Consider the following 21,551-nt stretch of genomic DNA (forward strand, 5'->3'; position numbering starts at 1 on the left):
CCACACAGCAGGGGCAGAGTATCTATTTTGTTGTCCCAAATATTAACAAGTTTACAATTAGGTTGGTGTAATTACATACGGACGGTTGGATCTCATACAATATAAGAGGAATTTTGGCACAATCCTCCTTTAACTTGGATTTGTTAACTTCCTAGGCATAGTTTGGGTACTCTATGGAAAGGCCTTATGATACTGAGTCGAATAAAAGTGGTTTGGGACCAATTAGATCTCAAATTACGGGCGAAAATACACTGATTGGCTGTAGTCATCAGGTGCATTTCGGGGAAGTAATCTGGACCATCCACTAGCAACACAAAAATACCACCATCAGAGGCGGAGGTATATATTTTGTGTGAAATCAGTAGTCAGATTTGCCCTACGACCCACCATATTCAAATTATTCTGAAAAAAACACTGGTGGACTACTGACTGAAATGAGTATTAAAATTGCTAATAAAATCTTGTAGCACTATTTTAGATGCATATATGTTATATTTTTCTTATAGAGTATTCGACGAGGAATACGATAGACCCATTCATAGACTTTTTTGGAAAAATCACAATTTCTTTAAGTAGTCTCATGAATAATGACATGGCCTGTGAAAATCAATTCAAAATCACGCAGCAACGGTTCTCCAGATTATACTTGGTGAGAGGTCACTCTTTGAATAATCACGTGGTCTTACTTGCTGAATTGAGCGTGTGCAACGTGCGTAAATTACATGACGTAAATTACATGTCGTAATTGTGACGTAATTCGTGCTGCTTGGAATCTAAGAAAATCGTTAGATAAACTGCCAAATGATTCCATGGAATTGAAACGCACGGAACCGGCTCTTAATAGGAACCGGTTCTTGATTCCCATCCCTTGGCTGCGGCAGCAGTTCAGACAATGGCTTGCTGCGAGACGGAATTTCTCCTGTTAAGGGCGCACAGCAGTGACGTTATACAATACCTTAGCCCGTGTGATTGGCTTTAAAGGAGGCAGATTGAGAAGATTAGCTGCAGATGGACTCAGGTTAGAAAAAAAATACATGTGTGTTTCTCGGCTGCGTGAAATGAATCTTCCAAAGATCAACACACTCGCGAGCGCAGATTTTAACTTAAAAGCGTATTATAAATGCGCGTAAGATAATTCAAAATACACATTTGATGAATGTGTGTCTGGATTTCGTATCAGATGTGTTTAAAAATCCCAAATTGTGTATGTGTGTTTCGTGTCTGATGTGTGTGTGTGTGCATCGGAAATGTGTGTGTTCATTATAAGATTGTTCTCGCTCCATACTATACAGCTATACTCAATTTAATGCGTATGCATATGGATGATATGGTATAAATGATATAAGTGACCACACAAGTAAGATTTGTTGCTCATCAGATATTAATGAATACACAAATGAGATCATTTTAAATAGTGCTTTTCATCAGTCAAGAATACATGATTGAATGTTCGTCGTATTCAATAATGCACATTTTTGTGGGGTATTTGCATAATTGTCACATTTTAAATATAACCTCTGTGTCAGTTGCTTAGTACCAACCTCCACATCTACTGAACATTTGGCACAAGTGTCTTTTTTTTTTTTTTTATCTTGTGCTTGAATTATGAATTATGAAATATGACTCTTTAACCACCTGCCTTTTAAATATGACGTTAGGATGGTGCAAGATCTTTTTTCTTTGCTAACTGAGGATGTGTTGCCAACACCTTTGCTCCTTCACACTTTTACTGCATCCTTGGAATGAAGAAGTGCTAACAAGCTGCACATGCTGCTGTTTTAAAATGTTCTGTACCATCTCACTTCACACGACATCCATTTCTGTTAACTCTCTGAACAGAAGAGCATGGTGACTAAACTTGCTCCAATTCTCCTGTTTGATGCTAAGCCATCAAATGTTCTTGTGTTGTGATTCACTAAAGCTCTTGTTGCAAGCTTCTTTCATTTTCCATGCAATTAACCACTATTTTGAATTCCTTCCTATTGATCCTCATTACTGTGTTAATTCATACTGTTTAACTTGCTCTTAAGATTAATTTTATCAGTACTTCAGTAGGCACATTTTCAGTTGTTCATGGAATCTGTGCCACCTGCCTTTTCCCCTGTCTATCTGGGTGATTTGGTTCTTTGATTTCTGGTGTTGGTTAAATTCCTCTCGCTTTTTGGTGTTGACCCTGTCCTTTCCTTTCTTCTGCTTTGCTCTTTAGTGTGTGAATGGAGCAGTGTGCGAGTACGGCCTCCCTGCTGGCCTCTGTGCGGGAGCAGGAGAGGCAGTTTGAGATGCTGAGCCGAGCTCTGGAGGAGGAGCGGAGGTCGTGCGCCGGCACTTTGCCCCGCCCTCTTCCCAACATGCAGGTAACATTGTATATTCCTAGCTCCTTTCCAAAGCCCCCAGGTATCTTGTCGTCTCCTAATATGAGCAAAGTGTCTCTATTGTCATGTTTAATTTTACCTCATGATTTATTTTGTTTATTGGAGCTTTAACTTGGATATGTAAGAAAAGACGAGATAAAGGTCACATCTGTTAGAGTGCCCCATTTCAGGATGGGAATTTTGCACTGCACAATAGATACAGGGGGACTCAATAGTGTCAGTGAGCATATGTGAACTAATGCCAGGACTTAATACATTTTAGCAAAAAACGTCTCAAATAGTGAGTAATCAGTATTTACGCATGTATATACATTAGGGATGGCATGATACGATGCACCTCAAAATGCCAGGGTCACAATTCGCTGTGGAAAAATGTTAAAAATGAAAAAGTACCATTTAACTAAGACATTTATTTTTGTTTCACTTCACAATGCAGTATAGACTTCAGTATAAAGCGGGCACAAAACGCAATGGTGATCGCCTGTCATCTCATATTTTGTGGATTTCGGACTGTGAAAGAATGTTATCTGGAGTTTGTGAGATACCACCCCTAAAAAACAAACAAAAAAAGAAACCGTGTAAAGCCAAACACTATGGAAAAGTATTTCTGAATAAAAATGATCCTTTATAGCACTACGCATTTTGTTCATATAGCAACACAAGCACATTAATATTTTTACAATACAAATAGTTGTATAATTTTCAACACCTTTGGCCACCTAGGCTTCAAGACCACTTGAGAGCAATGAACCACCATGAAAAAGCTTCATCTGGCCATCTCTCACTTCCCATGAGAGAGACTGACAACCTCTGCTGCCAATACTTGTTGTCCCATAATATTTCAACACATGCCTAATTCCTCTAAGCATGCAGTGTGGCACTGAGGATATAAATGAGTTAAAGTCCATGTTTTGTGCTAATTATTTCTTCAATTACTGTTCACTTGTTTCAGTAATTGCTAGTTATGCTGTTTAGTTTGTTGTTTTGAGATAATTTTGATTTCGTTTTGAAACGAGTGTGAGTTTTAATGACGTTTGATTTATTTACCTATTTCTTGTCTATCCTTGAGAAGTAAGCGGGGGCATGTTATTCTGATCCATCCTCATGACTGCCACAAAATGGCTGGTGGACACTAATGGTTAGGTTGCTGAATCAGTAATGCAATTTGACTAAAGCAGGGGTTTTCAACCCAGTCCTCAAGGCACACTGTGGGTCCTGGTTTTTGTTCCAGCCGATCCAGCAGAGACAGTTGAACCAATGAGGCTTCTGCTAAAACAAGCCACACCTGACTGCAATCAACTGATTGCACTTGTAAAACACCAGATTGGGGAAAAAGTGTTGTCATCTTGTTTGGTAAGAATGAAATCCTGCACCCACAGTGTGCCTTAGTGGAATAGGTTGGGAACCCCTGGACTAAAGTACTTGTGATGATGCTTCTCAAATCACGTGGCAGTGCAATTATGTCGCGATCCATTCTTTACAAACTTGATGCATATCGTGATGTTTTATATTGTGATATACCGACAAACGATATTTTGTCCTAAATTTGGTATACATATAGCACTGCAGACTGAGTAAAGTCCTCCTTACCAGATCAATTTCGAGCCTCTGCTGAATATTACCTTTTTTGGTCACACATCCTATCAGCCATTCGTGTTTCAGGTCTCTCCTATTTTCATTCCATAACACAACTGACTAACCTCTCTTGACAAAATAGCCTTATCTTCAGAGGATAATGGTGAGTCATGGCTGACATCTATTCCACTGCTTGCTACTGTGGATTTAGAACAATGTTCAGTTGTCACTTTAACAATTTGAAGAAAAAAATGGAAATACAGCAGGAAAAATGTTGACTTTTATTGGTCGTTATATACGTTTCTGCTAAGTCTGATCACCATGTTATCCAAATTTTTATTTGAAATTTTTTTTTTTTTTTTTAGCACTGTGATCAAAGAATTGCCTTGCCCTACTTTTTCATATTTTCATTTTTGTTTGTTCACAACACTCTCCTTTAACAGATTAAATAATCCCAGTAAAAAATGGGGGTATCACCCACCATCCTAAAATAAAAAATCCACAAAAAATTATTTGTACTCAATAAATACTCTATATATAAAAAAGATAAAAAAAAAAAAAAAAAAATTATAATCAAGATCGGACATTATAAGACAAAATTACATTGTGGTAGTTTTTGTCATATCAACCAATCCTAAATTCTAGTCACTTCCCTGGTTTGAGGATAAAAGGACTGAGCCATAATGTGACAATTCTTGGGAAAACCATGTTTAGGCATGTGCCGATAACTGGTTTCAAGGTATACCGTGGTATGAAAATGTCACGGTTTAGAAAACCGCAAAAAAAAATTCTGTCATACGGTCCCTAAGGTATTAGCTATTTTTATGTACCATAAATGCAGGGAGAAATCCCGAGCTTGCAGCTGCAAGGCTCAACCCTCCCCCACTGGTTGTTGCTCAGTGTCAGTGAGTCAGCTGTGCTATATGATGGCTGGAGGAGGTGAAAATCCTGAAATTTTCCCCCCATCGAAGAAAACGAAATCGCTGGTATGGGAATACTTCGGCTCCATAAAAGTTACAGATGGCCGTGGCTTAGAGGAGGACAGACATGTAAAACATGTTTGCGGGTGGCTGCTGGTGAGGCAATACCTTCAATATGATTTTGCATTTATATAAAATTAAAGGTTAGTAAACACTATAATGAACGTTTCCCACCAGCTATGAGCGTTAACTCCAGCGTATTTAGTGTGTCTAGCGGTGGTAAAACATGTATTTTTTTTCTCTTGCATCTGACCGTGTTGAGAGAGTGTGTGTGTGTGTATAATGTAAACATGATACGAGTCATACACATGTGCTTTTTATGGAAAATAATTGAGTCATTTCTGTTCTGAGGATAATAATGTTAAGCTGTGGGTTTACGTTAACCTAATGGACTGCATTTATTTTAATTTAGAATATTTTTTATATTTATTTTAACTTTGCACTTACGTTCCAATTTGCTAATATGTTTTGAAAAATAAAAATCGTATTCAATTGATTTTTCTTTAACCCAGATATCTCAAAGTAACATATTTTAGAGTTATAATTGCAATACCATGAAACCGTGATATTTTGGCTTAAGGTTATCCTATCGTCAGAATCTCATACCTCGCATGTCTAAGTCCATGTTCAGATTTTGAGCTTTCCAACAGAATTTTATGTTTACAAATTCACATACTCTTAATCAACTTGACAACTTGCCTGCCTTTAAAACTGAGATCTGACCCCTGTGCTCAAGGTTTTCTTCACACTATCATGTCTTCAATATTTTAGTACTTCATTAATAGTTTCAGTTATTACGTAATATGGATGAAGATGAAACAAATAAGTACACAAGTTCTGATTGGTTGGAAAAAAAAAAAAAAACAACAACAACTGGGATCTCTCTGTGTGATTAGTTTTTCTTAAATGTAAATAAACAGTACTTTCAAACTGTTGCAATAAACTGGTAGTTTAAAAGTTGGACTAGAAGTAATGTAGTGTTTGAGGGCAAGGCAAATGTAACTTGTTGCTGGTTCTTATCTCAGTTCTTTTTGTTTACATTCCCCAAAGGCTTCAGCAGTTCTCTGTCACACTGTTACTGATATGTTCCCACTCATCTGCCCAACTGTTTTGTACAAAATAGTAAATATGTCTGATATCCATGTGTCACTTTTTAAATGAATATTTTGCGTTTTTCAAGGTTTTAAAATGCTATGCCTGAAATATGACACCTCAATTTTTGTTATTCGAAACTAGAGAAATGTCTTATCACTAAACCATCATTTTACAGGTCTGGCTTTGTATGTGACCTTTCTTACCCATTTTAAGGAATGCTTTAACCCTATCCTTTCTCATTGTACACAGTTATCACGTTCAAAATATTATAGCATAAAAAATCTTTTACTGATATGACGTCATCAGGGCTTCCATGATTGTCTATTCTATTATCAAATTAATCACCAACTATTTGATAATCGATTAATCAATTAAACAGTTTTACCCCCAAATTGTCCAATTACCTATTATTGTTTTGAATCTTTTTTTTTTTTTAATTTTAAACCTTACTTGTTCAGCTGGACACGCAAAATATAACATCTGAATCCCCCTTTTTTTTTTTTTTTTTTTTTTTTTAAATATGAAAAAGAACATTTGACCCAAATGTTTTTAATGAAGCAAATATTTGAAGAACTGTTCCTTAAATTCATTCATTTTCCATGCCGCTTTTCCTCACGAGGGTCGCGGAGGTGCTGGAGCCTATCCCAGCTAACTACGGGCAGTAGGCAGGGGAAACCCTGAACTGGTTGCCAGTCAATCGCAGGGCACAAGGAGACATACAATCATTCACGCACACACTCATACCTACGGACAATTTAGAGTGTTCAATCAGCCTACCATGCATGTTTTTGGGATGTGGGAGGAAACCGGAGTTCCCGGAGGAAACCCACGCAGGCACGGGGAGAACATGCAAACTCCACACAGGAAGGCCGAAGCCCGGGATTGAACCCTTGATCTCAGAACTGTGAGGCAGACGTGCTAACCACTCGGCCACCGTGCCGCCTTCCTTAAATTGAAGAAGAAAAAAAACATTTGTGTCCATTGAAGGACATTTCTAAACATCACACTGTACGCTTGTAGCTCCAAGTCCTCGCCAGTGCTTAGAATATTTGTGATTTATACATGTTAATTTTTTAACAAGCTTTAGATATATTTTCTCCTTCTCATAGAACGGCCGTCTTCCTTGTGATGCGGACATAGAGAGGCTGACACTTAACGAGGGTTACGTCAACGGGACACATCATGTAAGGAACGTTTAAAAACTTTCACTAATTAAACTATTGAATTATTAACAAAGGGAACTGGAAAAGCACCTGGTGGGTGACTTTTTAAACCCTTGAATGTATTTGTGCAGTTCAGGATGGAGCCTGGTCAGGTGGTGCAAGAGACCTACACGGTGGAAGAGCCCCAGGAATCCAACCCAATGGTTTCTGTGGAGACCAACGATGATGGCACAACAAAACGCACAGAAACAACGGTAAGAAATGGACAGATGTTCGCGCTCAGGGAACATGTGGTGTAGCATGATGCTTTGGAAGTATTAGGGTAATTTTACACCTATGTATAGTGTAAACACTCTAATTTGTCCAAATTTGCTTACTTCTTACTGATCTGAAGAAATGTATAAAAGTGCTGAGAACAATCTTCACTGTTTGTAAAGTGAGGTGGGGCACACTGTTGATTGCTATTACTCTCTCAGCAGGTATGTTTAAAACATGAGAAATTCTTTGTGGTCCGAGTCCATCTGAGTCATGTACTGAATTTAAAATATTTAGCAGCATTATCGATAGTCACTGGTATGGATTGATTTGGCCTGCTTAACTTCCATTCAGTCATGGTGTCTTTAATCGATGTAGTATATGGACTACTATGATCACTCTGGGCTCACGCAGCCAATGGCATGGGATCTAACGTAGCGCGTCTAGGTTTCTATTTGATTATATCCACTGTGTGGGCGCGCGAGTGTTGTCGGGCATTAAAAAAAGTTGACAAACGCCAGAGAAGTCACGTCTGCTCATTACTGCACAACACCAGCAAATGACAATCGGCTTTCATAAACAGGACGAGATTGAAGTACAGCGCTCTTAACATGCCACTCATTGTTTATCATGTAACCATGAGTTAGCTCTCTGTGACCCACGGTCTTAACCTGTCTGTTGTCAAAGCGAGGTTATTCGTAGCAGCCAAGTCAGCAGCAAAATATAGATGGACTTTGTTGTACGTATCCGTAAAGACAGTCTTTGTTTAATATGTATGAGTGGGGATAGCATACCAGCTCACCCAAAATGCTGCCAAACAACGGATCTGTACGATATTAAAGCCGGCAAGCTGCCTCCTTAAGTTTCTGTCTTTCCTCACGAGCATTCATCCTTGTGCGCCACATCTCACACCTTTCAAATATACTGTATTGTTGGCTGAAAAAGATTTTGAAATTTTATTTTCCGTCACACCGTGTCCCAACTTATCAGGATTTTTGTTATACAGTATATCAGAAACAGAAATTCATTTCTTGTACCCCACCCTGCGTCTTTTTCTTTAGGTAAAAAAAGTGGTTAAAACCACCACGACGCGCACAGTTATTCCCTCAGTATCCGACACACTTTCCTTGGATGGTGGGGGCTCAGTGACTGGTATGGGAGCGTACATCCCACCCGTGGACCGGGGGTACAGGCAGGCACCTGGAGTAGGTGTACCCATGGAATACCCTACCAAAACTGTGCCTCGTAACTACCAATATGGACCTCCGGCTGGTTATGACGATTACCGTGTTGGTCCTCCGTCAGAAACATATGCAAGCCTCAACAGGGGTGCTCGCATGGACGATCGCTATAGGTAGCACACCGACTGTCTGTAACGATCATCATTTACTTTTGACTTGATTCTGTTGTATTTTTTTAATTTTACATTTCTCAATTGTCTGCCTAGACCAGTCCATCCAGATGGTTATCGAACTCTGGATCCAAGCTACAGAGCACCCAGTAGAGGACAGCTAGACCCTTATGCTGCTCAACCACAGGTTAGATGATCAGTTTTAAATCTTAATTTGTTCTTTTTAAATTGAAAATGAATTTGAACAGAACCAAATTGTTCTATTAAAATGTGCAGTAGGTTTACCACAAATGAGAAATGAGTTACTACTACAAGTTTTATTACTTTACACTGCTCCAGGTACAAATACACATTCTCACTATTTTACATCTATGCCTTTAAAGCGGTATAATCTTTATTTGAACTATTCTTACTCTGTTTAACCATTTTAATTGATGATCCCTGTAAATCACAAAATGATCATTGTCTGTAACTGACTTCAATTGACAGGTTTAGGACAAGGTTAAAAATCAAATGCAGCTTTTAAGTTTCTTTCATTTTTCAAATTCCTGTGTTTTTAGGTTGGACGAATGGGAAGTGCAGTGGAGTTATCCTCAATCCCAAGGTTCGTCCCAGATCCGTATGGACTGGAGGATGATCGGCGAAGCATGGGCTATGATGAGCCTGACTATGGAATGGGACATCCAATGCACTACAGCACTGTGCCCCGCAACCACCATGGTTTTCCCCAAGGCCCACCACGCAGGACTGGGTGAGTTGTACACATCATGCAGATCTTTATAGAATAATTTAATGTTCATGTTTCTTGTCTGTTTTCATTCCCAAGAGTGTGTGCAGCAGTATTGTCATCCTTTATTTGGTTTTTGTATGCTTATCTATCGGCTCTGTGCTCCCCCAGGAGTTACGATGGCACTCTAGATGGTGATATGAGTGGTCCAGGAGATATGTACTATTGGGGAGGAGGTCCCCCTATGGCACATGGTGAAAGAGGAAGTATGGCATCTTTGGACAGCACTCTAAGGAAAGGCCCAGGCCCAGGTGGCTGGCGTCAACCAGAGTTGCCAGAGGTTGTTGCCATGCTCAACTACCGGCTGGATCCAGTCAGAAGCAATGCTGCTGCATACTTACAGCATCTCACTTATAAGAATGACAAAGTAAGACAAGCATTTACTATCATCCATTCTTAATCAACTTGGGTAGAACAGACTATAATTCAAATCAGTTAAAACTTTTTCATGGTGGAGTGGCATCTATTCAACCTTGACTAGACTGGATTAGGGGCTTATTCCTTGTCACTTACCTACTTAAACGTGATACTGTACATTTACTATGTACGCCACTTATGTAAAGCGTTTTACTTGCAGGTAAAGTCAGAGGTTCGACGTCTTAAAGGCATTCCAGCGTTGGTATCGATGCTTGACAACCCAAACAAAGAGGTCAGTTTAGCTTCTGCTATTGTCTTGGGAGCCGTGATTATGATTTGTTGTATTTGAGGTAAAGAATTGGCAAATGGAATTGTTTTAGTGATATAATCATGAAGCAGTTTATTGATATCAATTATGCTCGTAAATTCTAATATAAATACTGAATGAATAGGGAACAGGACTATGTTTGCTGTAGTGGTTAAATACAGCCTTTGGATGTTGTGGTAAATTCTGGTAGGTCAGCTTTTCCTCCAAATATTGTTTGTCTAAGCACTCTGTGATCTTTCAAATTTTATTTAGTTCAAGCTGTGGCAAACTATTGCTGATGTGAGTTGTGTAATCACAGCACTGCTTGAATTCCACCATTTAGGAGAAGAACTGTCCTTGTTTAAATATGCGACAGTATGCACACTAATATAATTAAATGGATTAATGTCAAAGGTCTGCTGTGTATCAACAGACATTGCAATATAATTGGAGCTGTTGATTGCCTCTTTAACATCTTGCGTTGTAAAGTAAAAGCTGCAGGGAGTATGCGGTTCTTAAACAATTTAGTGTCTGATGAAGACTGTGTATGTCACAGGTTCACTACGCAGCTTGTGGAGCATTGAAGAACATTTCATATGGCAAAGATCCAGACAACAAAATAGCCATCAAGAACTGTGATGGAGTGCCTGCCTTAATTAGGCTTCTGAGGAAGACCCATGACCAGGACCTTACTGACTTAATCACAGGTTAGCTGCACACGGTCAGCACATTTGAATGTAATCGTGAGTTTTTGAGGAGTTTTGATTTCTGTCGAAAATCTGTATTGAAATACAAAATGTTTCAGGGACACTCTGGAACCTGTCATCTCACGACTCTGTAAAGATGGAGATTGTGGACCACGCGTTACATGCCCTTTCCGATGAAGTGATGGTACCTCGCTCGGGCTGGGGGCGTGGGAGCAATGGTGGTGGAGGGGAGGAAAACTGTAAGCCTCGACACCTGGAGTGGGAGACAGCTCTCACGAACACAGCGGGTTGCCTGAGGTATGATGGAGAATACAGTATAGATCATCAGGGTAGCTTTGATGACCAAACAATCAGTTTTTTATGTTAGTGAATCTCAGAAGTAGGATTTTATAGTTTTAATGACCTATTTATTTGAATTTTATTACCTTAATTTCAGTGCATTAAGTCGCTACTTTTTCCCCGCGCTTCCAACCCTTTGGCTTATACAGGGTGACCTCCCTCCCGAAAAAGCCCCAAATTTGGAGAGGCTTCATTACTTTTTTTTTTTTTTTTGTCAGAATAAAAAGAACTCCAGCTATGACTGGTTTATTTTGTTCAGAACATTTTGATGTTCTGAATCATACCCACTGTTGAAAAGTGAGCTGTATTTCACTGAGAAGGATTTCTGGGTGTGCCTGGGCATTGTGTCCCACAAACTTGTTTTGTAGTCAGTTAAATTTACCTTTTAAGTTGATCTGCTGACCTGACCTACTTCATGTTGCCTTTGTTTAGTTTTACATGTTTATTCCTGCTTTTTTCAACTTTCTACCACACACAGAAATGTGAGTTCAGAGAGAAGTGAAGCAAGGCGGAAGCTGAGAGAGTGCACAGGATTGGTGGATTCGCTCATGTACATCGTTCAGTCCCAGATTGATTGTAAAGATGTTGACAATAAGGTACAGTATTTTGAAGATAAAGCAATTTTTTACGTGTCTATTTTTAAAAAATATATATTTGCAAAAATTTTGCATCTTCATACAGCTTATAGAGAACAGTGTGTGTCTGCTGAGGAACCTATCCTATCATGTGCATCGTGAAATCCCTGGGTGTGAGCGGTACCAAGAAGCTGCACCTGTCAACCAGGGCCCAGCCTCGTCTAGCCAGAAGGGTGGCTGTTTCAGCTCGCGCAAGAGTAAAGGTATGTTTTAGCGAGAAATTTAAAAAAAAAAAAAAAATTTTTTTACAAAAGACAGGACATCACAATACAAATTAATGCAAAACAACAATAACATACAACAACAAAAACAAGCTGAGAACAGTAAACTGGTACATCATACCGTTTTTATACAAATGTTCCCATTTGAATAGCAGCAACGCTCATCAATGTAGTCAGGAAAAGGTTTCCGTGTTCGTTCAAACACATCAGGGGGCCTTATGCACTGGATCATGGATAATGTATGGATATTATTTTTGCGGGCCTAAATAGAGACCATTATACAGTCTTTTCAGGTCTTAACCTTAACACAATCATTTAAAAGACACAGAAGAAGAAGAGGACTGAAAACCGGGTTAATATCAAGCTGCTTTATCAAAATTTTCTGTATTTCAAACAGGGTATCATTCTAGTATTTATTTTTATACAGGACCAATGGCAGTGAGTGAGATCACCAATTTCTATATTTAGAGAGACTTTTGGGAGCAACATGTGCTATATGAAAAATCTATAATTGCATTTGGAAATATCCCAAATGTCGTCCCACATTTCCTTATTTCAACACCTTGTTCTCTCTCCCAGACTTCCTTCAGCGACTGATTGCCTCAACCTGAGCAATCTCTCAGACTGGCATACAAGTTTCTAATGGCTTGACTTCTCTATTTGTGTGACATTGATATTAGCAAGCAAAGATGAATCTTTAATAATAAAATCTCTGACCTGAAAGTTATGAAAAGGATCATACTGAGAGATTTAATCCATCCCTTCAGTTTAGGGGCAAACTTCCATATTGTCGCTCTTGACAAGTGAGTCTCAGCCATTTGGGACACACTTCCACCCAAACAAAACTATAAGTTTGTACAGGAATGTTGAGAATGTAAGAGAGAGGTCATCCAATCCAGAAGCTCTGTTTGTGTTTCATTGAGAGCATTGATTTATTTTTCCTACACTGACTTCCCTTTCTCATTCTTTGTAAAGGTGTTGTGGTTCCTCTAAGCCAATGAGACGACATGCAATTTGGCATGTTGCTGTATCAAAAAAAAAAAGTCTCATAATTTAGATAACTTTCTCCCCTATTTTGCTCTATTTAAGCCGTAATCAAATTGTGCAAAAATTAAAAGCACTTAATGTCAATATTAATATAGTGGTACGCAGGGGTCGCGTTAACCAAATATTTTCCGTCGTTGACCGTTTTTTTAAACGGTGACGGAAAAAACTGAAGTCCATCCGTCATTTTGACAGGTTGCAATTCACACCCCAGACCACAGGGTGGCGAGTGAGCATATTAATTAGCTATTGTCTCTCTTGATGCATGACGTCGTTGGCCTTACTCGGAAAAATGTCAAGGCAACTGAGCGTCCGAACTAAGGCTACGTTCATACTACAGGTCTTAATGCATGAATCCGATTTTTTCGTGTTTTTCCGACTCGAGTGAGGCATTAACTTGACGGTCTGAACGTGACAAGTCGCATAGAACAGGACCATTTCAAATCCGATCTGGGTCACTTTCGTATGTGGTCTAAATCCGATCTGGGCCACATTTTTCCAGACTGTCGCGGCGGTCTGTACTGTCCAGTCCTGCAAATCGGATTTAATGCAGCAATTACGTCATCAAAAAGTGAGAGACGGTATGGTACGGTAGCTACGGTAGCGATGCAGCAGTGCGTTATTAGCGCCTAGCTTGCCTTGAACACGGCTTTTTAGGAAGGGCCTGACTTGACAACAGTCATAAAAAAATAAAAATAGGTTTGAGGATAAGCCTGAGAATGATCGGTTTTCTCTCTGCTCCATATAAGCAATATTTCAACATTGCTTACACGGCCGAGAGTCGGGGCAAACTGCCCGTATGTGTGTGTGACATGCACGAACAGTGCGTGCATGCTATCGATCCATATACTTTGAATATAAGACTAAACGGGGATTATTTATGCCTGTTATTTGTGTCCTCTTTTTAACAGCAACAAGCCTGTGGCTACGTTCATACTACAGGTCTTAATGCACGAATCCGATTTTTTGTCATATCTGCGCACCAATTCGCAGTCCGACATGCGCTGAGCAAGACGACCCGCATGCGCAGAAGCATCAAAACAAATGACCATACAATCACACATGCTGGCTGTCATCCGTTATTCCAGGGATATCATATTTTGCTTATTAAAAAGAGGACACAGATAACAGGCATAAATAATCCCTGTACAGGTTTATATTCAAAGTATATGGATCGATAGCATGCACGCACTGTTCGTGCATGTCACACACACATCCGAGCAGTTTGCCCCGACTCTCGGCCGTGTAAGCAATGTTGAAATATTGCTTTTATGGAGCAGAGAGAAAACCGATCATTCTCAGGCTTATCCTCAAACCCATTTTTTTTTTTTTTTTTTTTAATGACTTGTCAAGTCCGACCCTTCCTAAAAAGCCGTGTTTAAGGCAAGCTAGGCGCTAATGACGCACAGCTACTTGATGTGTGATGGCGCGGTGTGGATTCTCTGTTAAGCTTGTTCGGACAGAATATTAATTAAAGATGAATGAAAACTAAATACTATAGATTATGACCGGATTTTTATGACCCTGTCAGTCAAAATGACAGACAACGAAAAAGTCTAGCGCAACCTCTGGTGGTACGGTACCACTGGTACCTCTACTTAGGACATTAATTGGTTCTGGAAGTAGTCTCGTAACCTGAAAATTTTCCCAGGCACTCTGCTAATTCTCAGAGTGCCATTATAGTATAGAAGTACTGGACAAGGACTGAATTTAAACATGCTAAATAACGAACAAAATATCTTTATATACAGTAAGCTCTGTTAAATCATGTATTTTGGCAGATGACATTGCCTTTTTCTTAGTTTTTTGTTTGTTTCACTTGTTAAAATTCCCACTCAAGTAAAGTATTGTAAATTCATGTTATAAAATTTGATTTTTCATTTATGATTTGGGACATATATTACTTGAAAGATGCAAATGTCCTTTCCAGTTAGAGCACTATGTATACATCGTGTTGTTGGACACATACATATGAACTTGACACATACTAAATGTTTACATATAGCAAAGTATCTTCATTCAGTATAATAGTGTTTAAAACACTTTATTGTCCTTCCATTGCTTCAGTCTTCATGTCTGGCATGTTATGCTGCCAAATCTCATGTGTGAGTTCATGGCTGCTGGGCAGGTGTCAACTTGGTATCATAAATTATGGATCTTTCCCTTTGCCTAAATGTTTTCTGTTCATCAGTCCTCCTTTTCTACCTCCTCTGATCCTCTCCACCTTTTCTCTCCCTTTCGGCGCTGGGCTCAGATGAGTGGTTTTCCAGAGGTAAGCTCCTCAATGTGGTGTAACTCTGCTTCTCTGCTAGTCATAGTAGTCACTGTAGCAATAGAAATAGAAGTAGCGGTAGTTAACAGATGGTAGTTTTCCTCTTACTAACATGCAAATAATGTATTTCCAAAAAAACGTACAATTTGCTAACAATGAATGAATACAAGGGTCATATATTGCTTTAATGGTCTGTAACTTCAATGTCTGTTCCAGGAAAAAAAGATGAGGACGATGCAGCTGCAGACACAATAGACATTCCAAAGAGGACCACGCCTGCTAAAGGTAACTGCAGTTTTAATCACCAATGTTAATTTGTTGTTGTTAACCTTTATGCAATAGTTCTGTTGTCCTGTATTCCTCTCTGATTCACTCTTGTTTCCCATCTCTTTACATGCTTACTACCCCCCACCTCCTACACTGTAGGCTATGAGCTGTTGTTCCAACCAGAGGTGGTCCGCATCTATACCTCTCTGCTCAAGGAGTCGAAGAACCCCACCGTGTTGGAGGCCTCAGCAGGAGCTGTTCAGAATTTGTGTGCTGGACGTTGGACGGTACTTACTTTCAACAAACACCTCATCTCATGTAACTGCCAACAAAAATATAAAAAAAATTCTGAATTAGTTGTGAACATCGCCTTCCTTGAAATTACGTATATAAGCAAGTAGCCAAGGATGTTTATGAAGTACGAGAATTCCATGTGTCCACTACAAGACAGTAGGATGTCGAAAATGGTTAATAAATTGTGGTAGTTTTTCAACAAAGTTTTTGCAAAACCTGATTTGATCATCAAGTCATTTGTAGCCTAACGTTATACTGTATATCAGGTCTTTTTGTGTAATGACGATACTCTCAATCATAATTAAGTACTGTAGTTAATATTTGTGTTTATGCCATATAATTTACCATTTGGGAATACAAATAACATGTGTATCACACACACTCATCAATTGTAGTATGATATAGTACTTTAAGGAATAGCTCATATCCTTACTGTAACATACTCGCACATGTTTTGCAAAGAAAATATATCTGTGTTTGTGCAGTATGGCCGTTACATCCGTGCCGTGCTACGTCAAGAGAAGGGTCTGCCCATGATGACTGAACTACTGGCCCACGGCAATGACAGAGTGGTTCGAGCGATGTCGGGAGCACTTCGCAACCTTGCCATTGATGCCCGTAACAGAGATCTATTGGGTAAGCCTTATAGCTCCCTGCTTGAGAAAGCTATTCTTTTCAGTTAAACTTAAAAGACAGAGTATAAACACAAAGTTTTGCTGTTCTGCTTGTATGTTGTCAGGTAAACACGCAGTGCCTCACCTAGTAGCCAACCTTCCCGGTGGTGGTCAGAGTCAGCCCGTGCGAGCGCTGTCAGAAGCAACAGTAGTGTCAGTGTTGAGCACACTCCAAGAGGTGTTGGGCTCTAGCTTGGAAGCTGCAAAGACTCTCAGAGCCTCACAAGGAATTGAGAGGCTGGTCCTCATTAACAAAGATGGGTAAGTGTCTTTAAGGAATTGTGGCAAGTAGGAAATCATGTCTCTGATATATTTTGCTGTCTTACTCTGGCATCACCAGTAATCGTTCAGAGAGGGAAGTGCGTGGGGCTGGGCTCGTATTGCAGACTGTATGGGGCTACAAGGAGCTGCGCCGCACTTTGGAAAAGGATGGATGGAAAAAGACAGATTTCATGGTCAACCTAAACCCTCCCAGCAACAACACTAGGACCAATGGAGGATATGAGGACAGCACGCTGCCGCTTATAGACAGAGGTCCGTACCACTTATAATGGGACTCCCTCAGTCTTCTTTTTAGTTGACGTATAAACTGAAACTATTTGAAATACACACATCTATTGTTGTTTCAATGCATTTACTTACACTTCCAATTAAATATAACACACACCACCTATGTTTTTATCTTTGCCATCATATTATGGCTATGCCTCACGAAGAACTGAAGCCTTGTGAGTTTATAAAGCTACAGTGCTTATTGCTTTTGTCTTTGGCTAGGTGGTAAAGGTGAACGTGAAATGATTCCAATGAATGACATGGGCCCAGGTGAGTGCTGTATTTACACAAACCATTTTCATGTATTTTGGTATCATGCTGATGTACATTTATCTAACCAGTGGTTTCACCATTATAGCATTCATGACAAGTACACTCATACTGCTGGTTTGAATTTGCTACTTTCATTAGATGCCTACTCCACACTGGACCAGCAAGGGAGAAGGAACACTTTGGATAACACACTCGAACCTGATGATAAAAATGCAGTACAGGTAAAATGCCCTTAATTTCAAAATAATTTACTTTCTGCCTAAGTAATAAAATATTACAGTGAAAAGTTTGGAAGTTGCAGTAATTTGATGCAGGAGTTTACTGTGCTCAGCATGCATTAATTGCATGATTGCAGTTTTAACGGCAGTCAATTAACTTTGAGGTATAATCTTAAAATACTGTTGGAGTCAATAATACTCCTTTCCCACTGGCCAAAAAACCCATGTCAACCCACTAACAATCGGCTTTTGGTGGCAGTGGGAAAGGTGTAGTGACCCGCCTCAACCCGTGTCAATCAACCCGCCAAGCGACCCGCATTAAAATCACCTCGGCTCTGATCGTCCTGCAGTGTGAAAGCAAAACCCCGGGTCAACAATCAACACCCTAACCTACGTGGTGACGTAGGCGCTTACGTGATGCGTCATGACAACGTGCCAGTCGCCTCCCTCTTAACACGCCCCACAACCGTAGTTACGTCGAGGCTCACAACAAAGCTAGTAGAAGAAGAAGAACTCAAGTCGCCTATGTTGCCTCAGCACAAGCAGAGTGTTGATCCTTTGTTGCATTTCGACCATTTTGAGGGCAGTAAAAAGCATGAAAACAGAACACTAAATGAAAGGAGGCTTCCATTTTGCTCTGCATTGTTTACTTCCTTGAACTGAATGAATTCGGTTGCACTTGTCGACGCGTATCTTAGCGTGGTGACGTCACGTAACCTTATGCACGGCTGAGGAGGGGTGGGGGTTAGACGGGTGAAAAAAAAAAAAGACTGCTTTTTTTTGTCAATTGGAAAGGTGCCAAATGCCAATTGCCAGTAGGTTGCATCGGCTTAGAAAAAACGCGCGTTGACCCACTAGTTCCAGTGGGAAAGGGGCATAATGACGCATGATCTCCACCCTTTTAAGGCCCATGAATGGTATTCAACAATTTCAACACTCTCTCATGACAGGAACAAAGTAACTTGTGGGAGGTCTCAACAATAAATTCTAGCCATGTATTTCCTAATGAAGTGGACGGAATAGAGTAGTGTATTTGAGTGTTCTGCATTAGCAGACATTGCAAAACTGTACACTGTCAGAAAAAAAAGTTCCGTTTGTTTGTCACCATACAGTAAATGCCATAGTTTTGAATTTAGGACCCTTTAATATCACACAATTGAACTTTAGGAATTGACTCATTTCAAAAGAATCACATCCACTTGATAGCTATTTGGAGCCATGAAATAATATTGTGACCTTTCCTTTGAGTGTGCATATTTGTGCATGATGCACAAGCCAGTTCCCTCATTAGCGGGGTAAACTTTACTGGGAGAAGATGAGGCATGCGCTCTCACACGCCCACAGAAAGCATGCCCTTGCATGTCTTCATGGAGCGCTTGTTTTATATTTCTCTAGCGCATTTCTCACTGCCATTATTTAATCCGCTACATGAATTACAATCAAAATAACATTTTGTAACTCCTTTTTCCATTTCTGATATCTGTATTTCTTTAGTATACATAGTACATAAAACAACTAAACCTCCATTCCTTACTTTAACATGTTTTTCCAGCCAACAACTAATGCAATACAGTGTATTATTGTTTTTGCTCCTTTCTTTCACTCTGTTCCTTTCTGCCACTTATTTTCTTTGTGGCTTTTTCTTCATTACACGTTCCTTCTTTTTTTTTTTTTTCTATCTCCCAGGGAGTGAGTTTTGGGGAGAGGCAGGCTTCCTTGCCTCTAATGGATTCTTATGATGGTTAGGCTACACCCATTAAGTGCATGCCAGCGCATGGTATGTTTGTCTCACAGGTAGTTGCGTTCAACTCATTGCATGGCCTTAATTTTTCCCCATCATGTCACCAACAGGCTTCCATTGTACAGTACGGTAGTAACAGTGTTCTTGAAAATTGTCAAGAATTTTGTGGCATGGTTGTCAGCGGTTGCATGAAAGACTTGTTTTATGTAATGTATGCTTTGAATTGTTATGATTCTCTCTGATCTTTTGATTTAATTCTGGCACCTTTTTTCTTACAGAAAAACTGATTGTGTGCATCACAAAACAACATCTTCCCACCCGCTGCCCCTGTTAAATTGACAAAGGGACCAGAACACTACAAATGGGACAAACCACATGACCATTTTCCTACTCTTCCTTGTCCTCCTCATGCTTTTGGAGCACATTTTCCCTCTTGGTGACATTCCTCCTTTAGCAGCTGACAAGCCAAGACATCCCATTAAAAACTGGATAAGCGATATGGCTCTATGACAGCAAGATTGTGACACTTTGACCACTTTTAGCGCACCAAGTCCCTTAAACTACAAAACAAGAAGAAACGTATAGTCTGACAAAGACCTTTGTACCATACATAGCAGACAGCTTAACTACACTACGACTTTCCTGGAAAACACTAATACTCCATTTAAGTTCTGAAAGTTGGGATCAGAACATGAAATGGGGGAAATTGTACATGGATGTTTAAAAGAAATCGAGGGGTTGTGTAACTCCCCTTTAAAGGGTCATGACTACAGAAAGATCTGTTAACATTGCGAAACTTAATTGATTGACTCTGATACATGGATTCCTGTTTTGTAGTGGTTGTTCCTGTTTTTTGCTTTGTGCTGTATGACATGTACATGTGCCAAATGACTATGCCGTTGCTACAACTGCCATTACTTAATTCTCCTGTTAACAGAGATAATCCATCATCTGCTTTTAGTACGTTTGTCCTTGTGAAAGCCCATCACATGGTGCATGGGCATGCTGCAATTTCTGTATTTTATATCAATATAAAAGGGATGTCCTTTTTAAATTTGGGGTACCCAACGATTTATTCAATAAGAACCATCTTTACCTGTGATATCTGATAAATCGTGCTATTTACAGCAAATTCCTTACATTTGTGATTCAGCAGAGGCATTTTCATCTATTTGAAAGTCCATATTCTGAATGTGTAATGCAGAACTGTTTTTAAGTCTTTGTGTGGGCCAACTGGAGTGCCTTGATTACTCAGGACAGGTATGATGGGCGTGTCGAACCATAATGTGGCTAGTCAATCATCGTGTCACTATATGATTGCTGGAGTTTTATGAGTTAATGGAATACATCTGTTAATAAGTAAGCATCGATTATTTCTTTGAAAACAAAAACTTGTGCTCTGTATATGTGCGCCACGGAGTCTACATACCTTTTAAGTCTACAGAACAGCACATGGGATAAAGTTGTAGTTTTTGCCCACATTCTCTAGTTCTGTTGTTATTCTGTAAAGAACAACACACTAGTGCAAAGTAAGATTGTAGATAATTCAAAGAAAAAAAAGCACAAGGTGATGTTTTTTCCCCTTTGCTTTAGTTTTTCATGCCAACTGCCTAATTTTCAAGTTGCCTTGAAATGTGGACTGACTTAAAAAAAAAATGCAAATTGCATGGGATTTTGTTGGTTTGTCTAGGAAGGCATACACCTTACATTGTCAGTTAAAAATACAAAAAGCACATATATATGATATATATATATATAGATAATCTATACACACAAGAGAATATTTGTCAATTTTAAGGTTTCTTTTTAAATATTGATTTGGGTTTAATTGTTCTGGGTGCTCTGGGTGAACGCTTATGCAATCTGTTTTTGTTAGATTGAAAACTTGTCTTAATTAGAAGCTTAAAGCTCCACACTACATGTGCTCATGGAATTTTAAGGTTGAAAACTGATGGACTACACTTTAGTATCTCTGCCTTGGCTCTTACAGTTGCACATTCTCATTATGAATGAATTATGTAACTAGCAATATTGTTTTTAATAAAAGATTTTTCAGCCTGCGTTATTTGACA

The 21,551-nt window shown here is 39.4% G+C and overlaps 1 protein-coding gene across 10 annotated transcripts in view; it reads left to right on the forward strand.

Annotated features, from left to right (window-relative positions):
* The window catches only part of ctnnd1 (catenin (cadherin-associated protein), delta 1), a 53,633-nt gene extending 32,093 nt beyond the window's left edge, over positions 1 to 21,540 (forward strand). For 4 of the 10 annotated variants that reach the window (XM_057844171.1, XM_057844172.1, XM_057844173.1 and 1 more), the window contains 22 exons: positions 2,207 to 2,354; positions 7,132 to 7,206; positions 7,317 to 7,439; positions 8,502 to 8,794; positions 8,888 to 8,978; positions 9,352 to 9,542; positions 9,690 to 9,945; positions 10,156 to 10,227; positions 10,799 to 10,949; positions 11,048 to 11,246; positions 11,767 to 11,884; positions 11,970 to 12,126; positions 15,443 to 15,460; positions 15,677 to 15,745; positions 15,887 to 16,014; positions 16,507 to 16,657; positions 16,761 to 16,956; positions 17,036 to 17,229; positions 17,470 to 17,517; positions 17,659 to 17,741; positions 19,425 to 19,479; positions 19,758 to 21,540. In XM_057844171.1, the coding sequence (XP_057700154.1) occupies positions 2,214 to 2,354; positions 7,132 to 7,206; positions 7,317 to 7,439; positions 8,502 to 8,794; positions 8,888 to 8,978; positions 9,352 to 9,542; positions 9,690 to 9,945; positions 10,156 to 10,227; positions 10,799 to 10,949; positions 11,048 to 11,246; positions 11,767 to 11,884; positions 11,970 to 12,126; positions 15,443 to 15,460; positions 15,677 to 15,745; positions 15,887 to 16,014; positions 16,507 to 16,657; positions 16,761 to 16,956; positions 17,036 to 17,229; positions 17,470 to 17,517; positions 17,659 to 17,741; positions 19,425 to 19,479; positions 19,758 to 19,813 (2,865 nt within the window). In that variant the 5' untranslated portion in view covers positions 2,207 to 2,213 and the 3' untranslated portion in view covers positions 19,814 to 21,540. Of the gene's footprint in view, positions 1 to 2,206; positions 2,355 to 7,131; positions 7,207 to 7,316; positions 7,440 to 8,501; positions 8,795 to 8,887; positions 8,979 to 9,351; positions 9,543 to 9,689; positions 9,946 to 10,155; positions 10,228 to 10,798; positions 10,950 to 11,047; positions 11,247 to 11,766; positions 11,885 to 11,969; positions 12,127 to 15,442; positions 15,461 to 15,676; positions 15,746 to 15,886; positions 16,015 to 16,506; positions 16,658 to 16,760; positions 16,957 to 17,035; positions 17,230 to 17,469; positions 17,518 to 17,658; positions 17,742 to 19,424; positions 19,533 to 19,589; positions 19,686 to 19,757 lie in introns of those variants that run through there. The other 6 variants (XM_057844178.1, XM_057844177.1, XM_057844176.1 and 3 more) reach the window with 6 other exon arrangements.
* Positions 21,541 to 21,551: the final 11 nt, after the last annotated feature.

This window comes from Corythoichthys intestinalis, chromosome 8 (genome assembly GCF_030265065.1).
Source record: "Corythoichthys intestinalis isolate RoL2023-P3 chromosome 8, ASM3026506v1, whole genome shotgun sequence".
Classification (NCBI taxonomy): Eukaryota; Metazoa; Chordata; class Actinopteri; order Syngnathiformes; family Syngnathidae; genus Corythoichthys; species Corythoichthys intestinalis.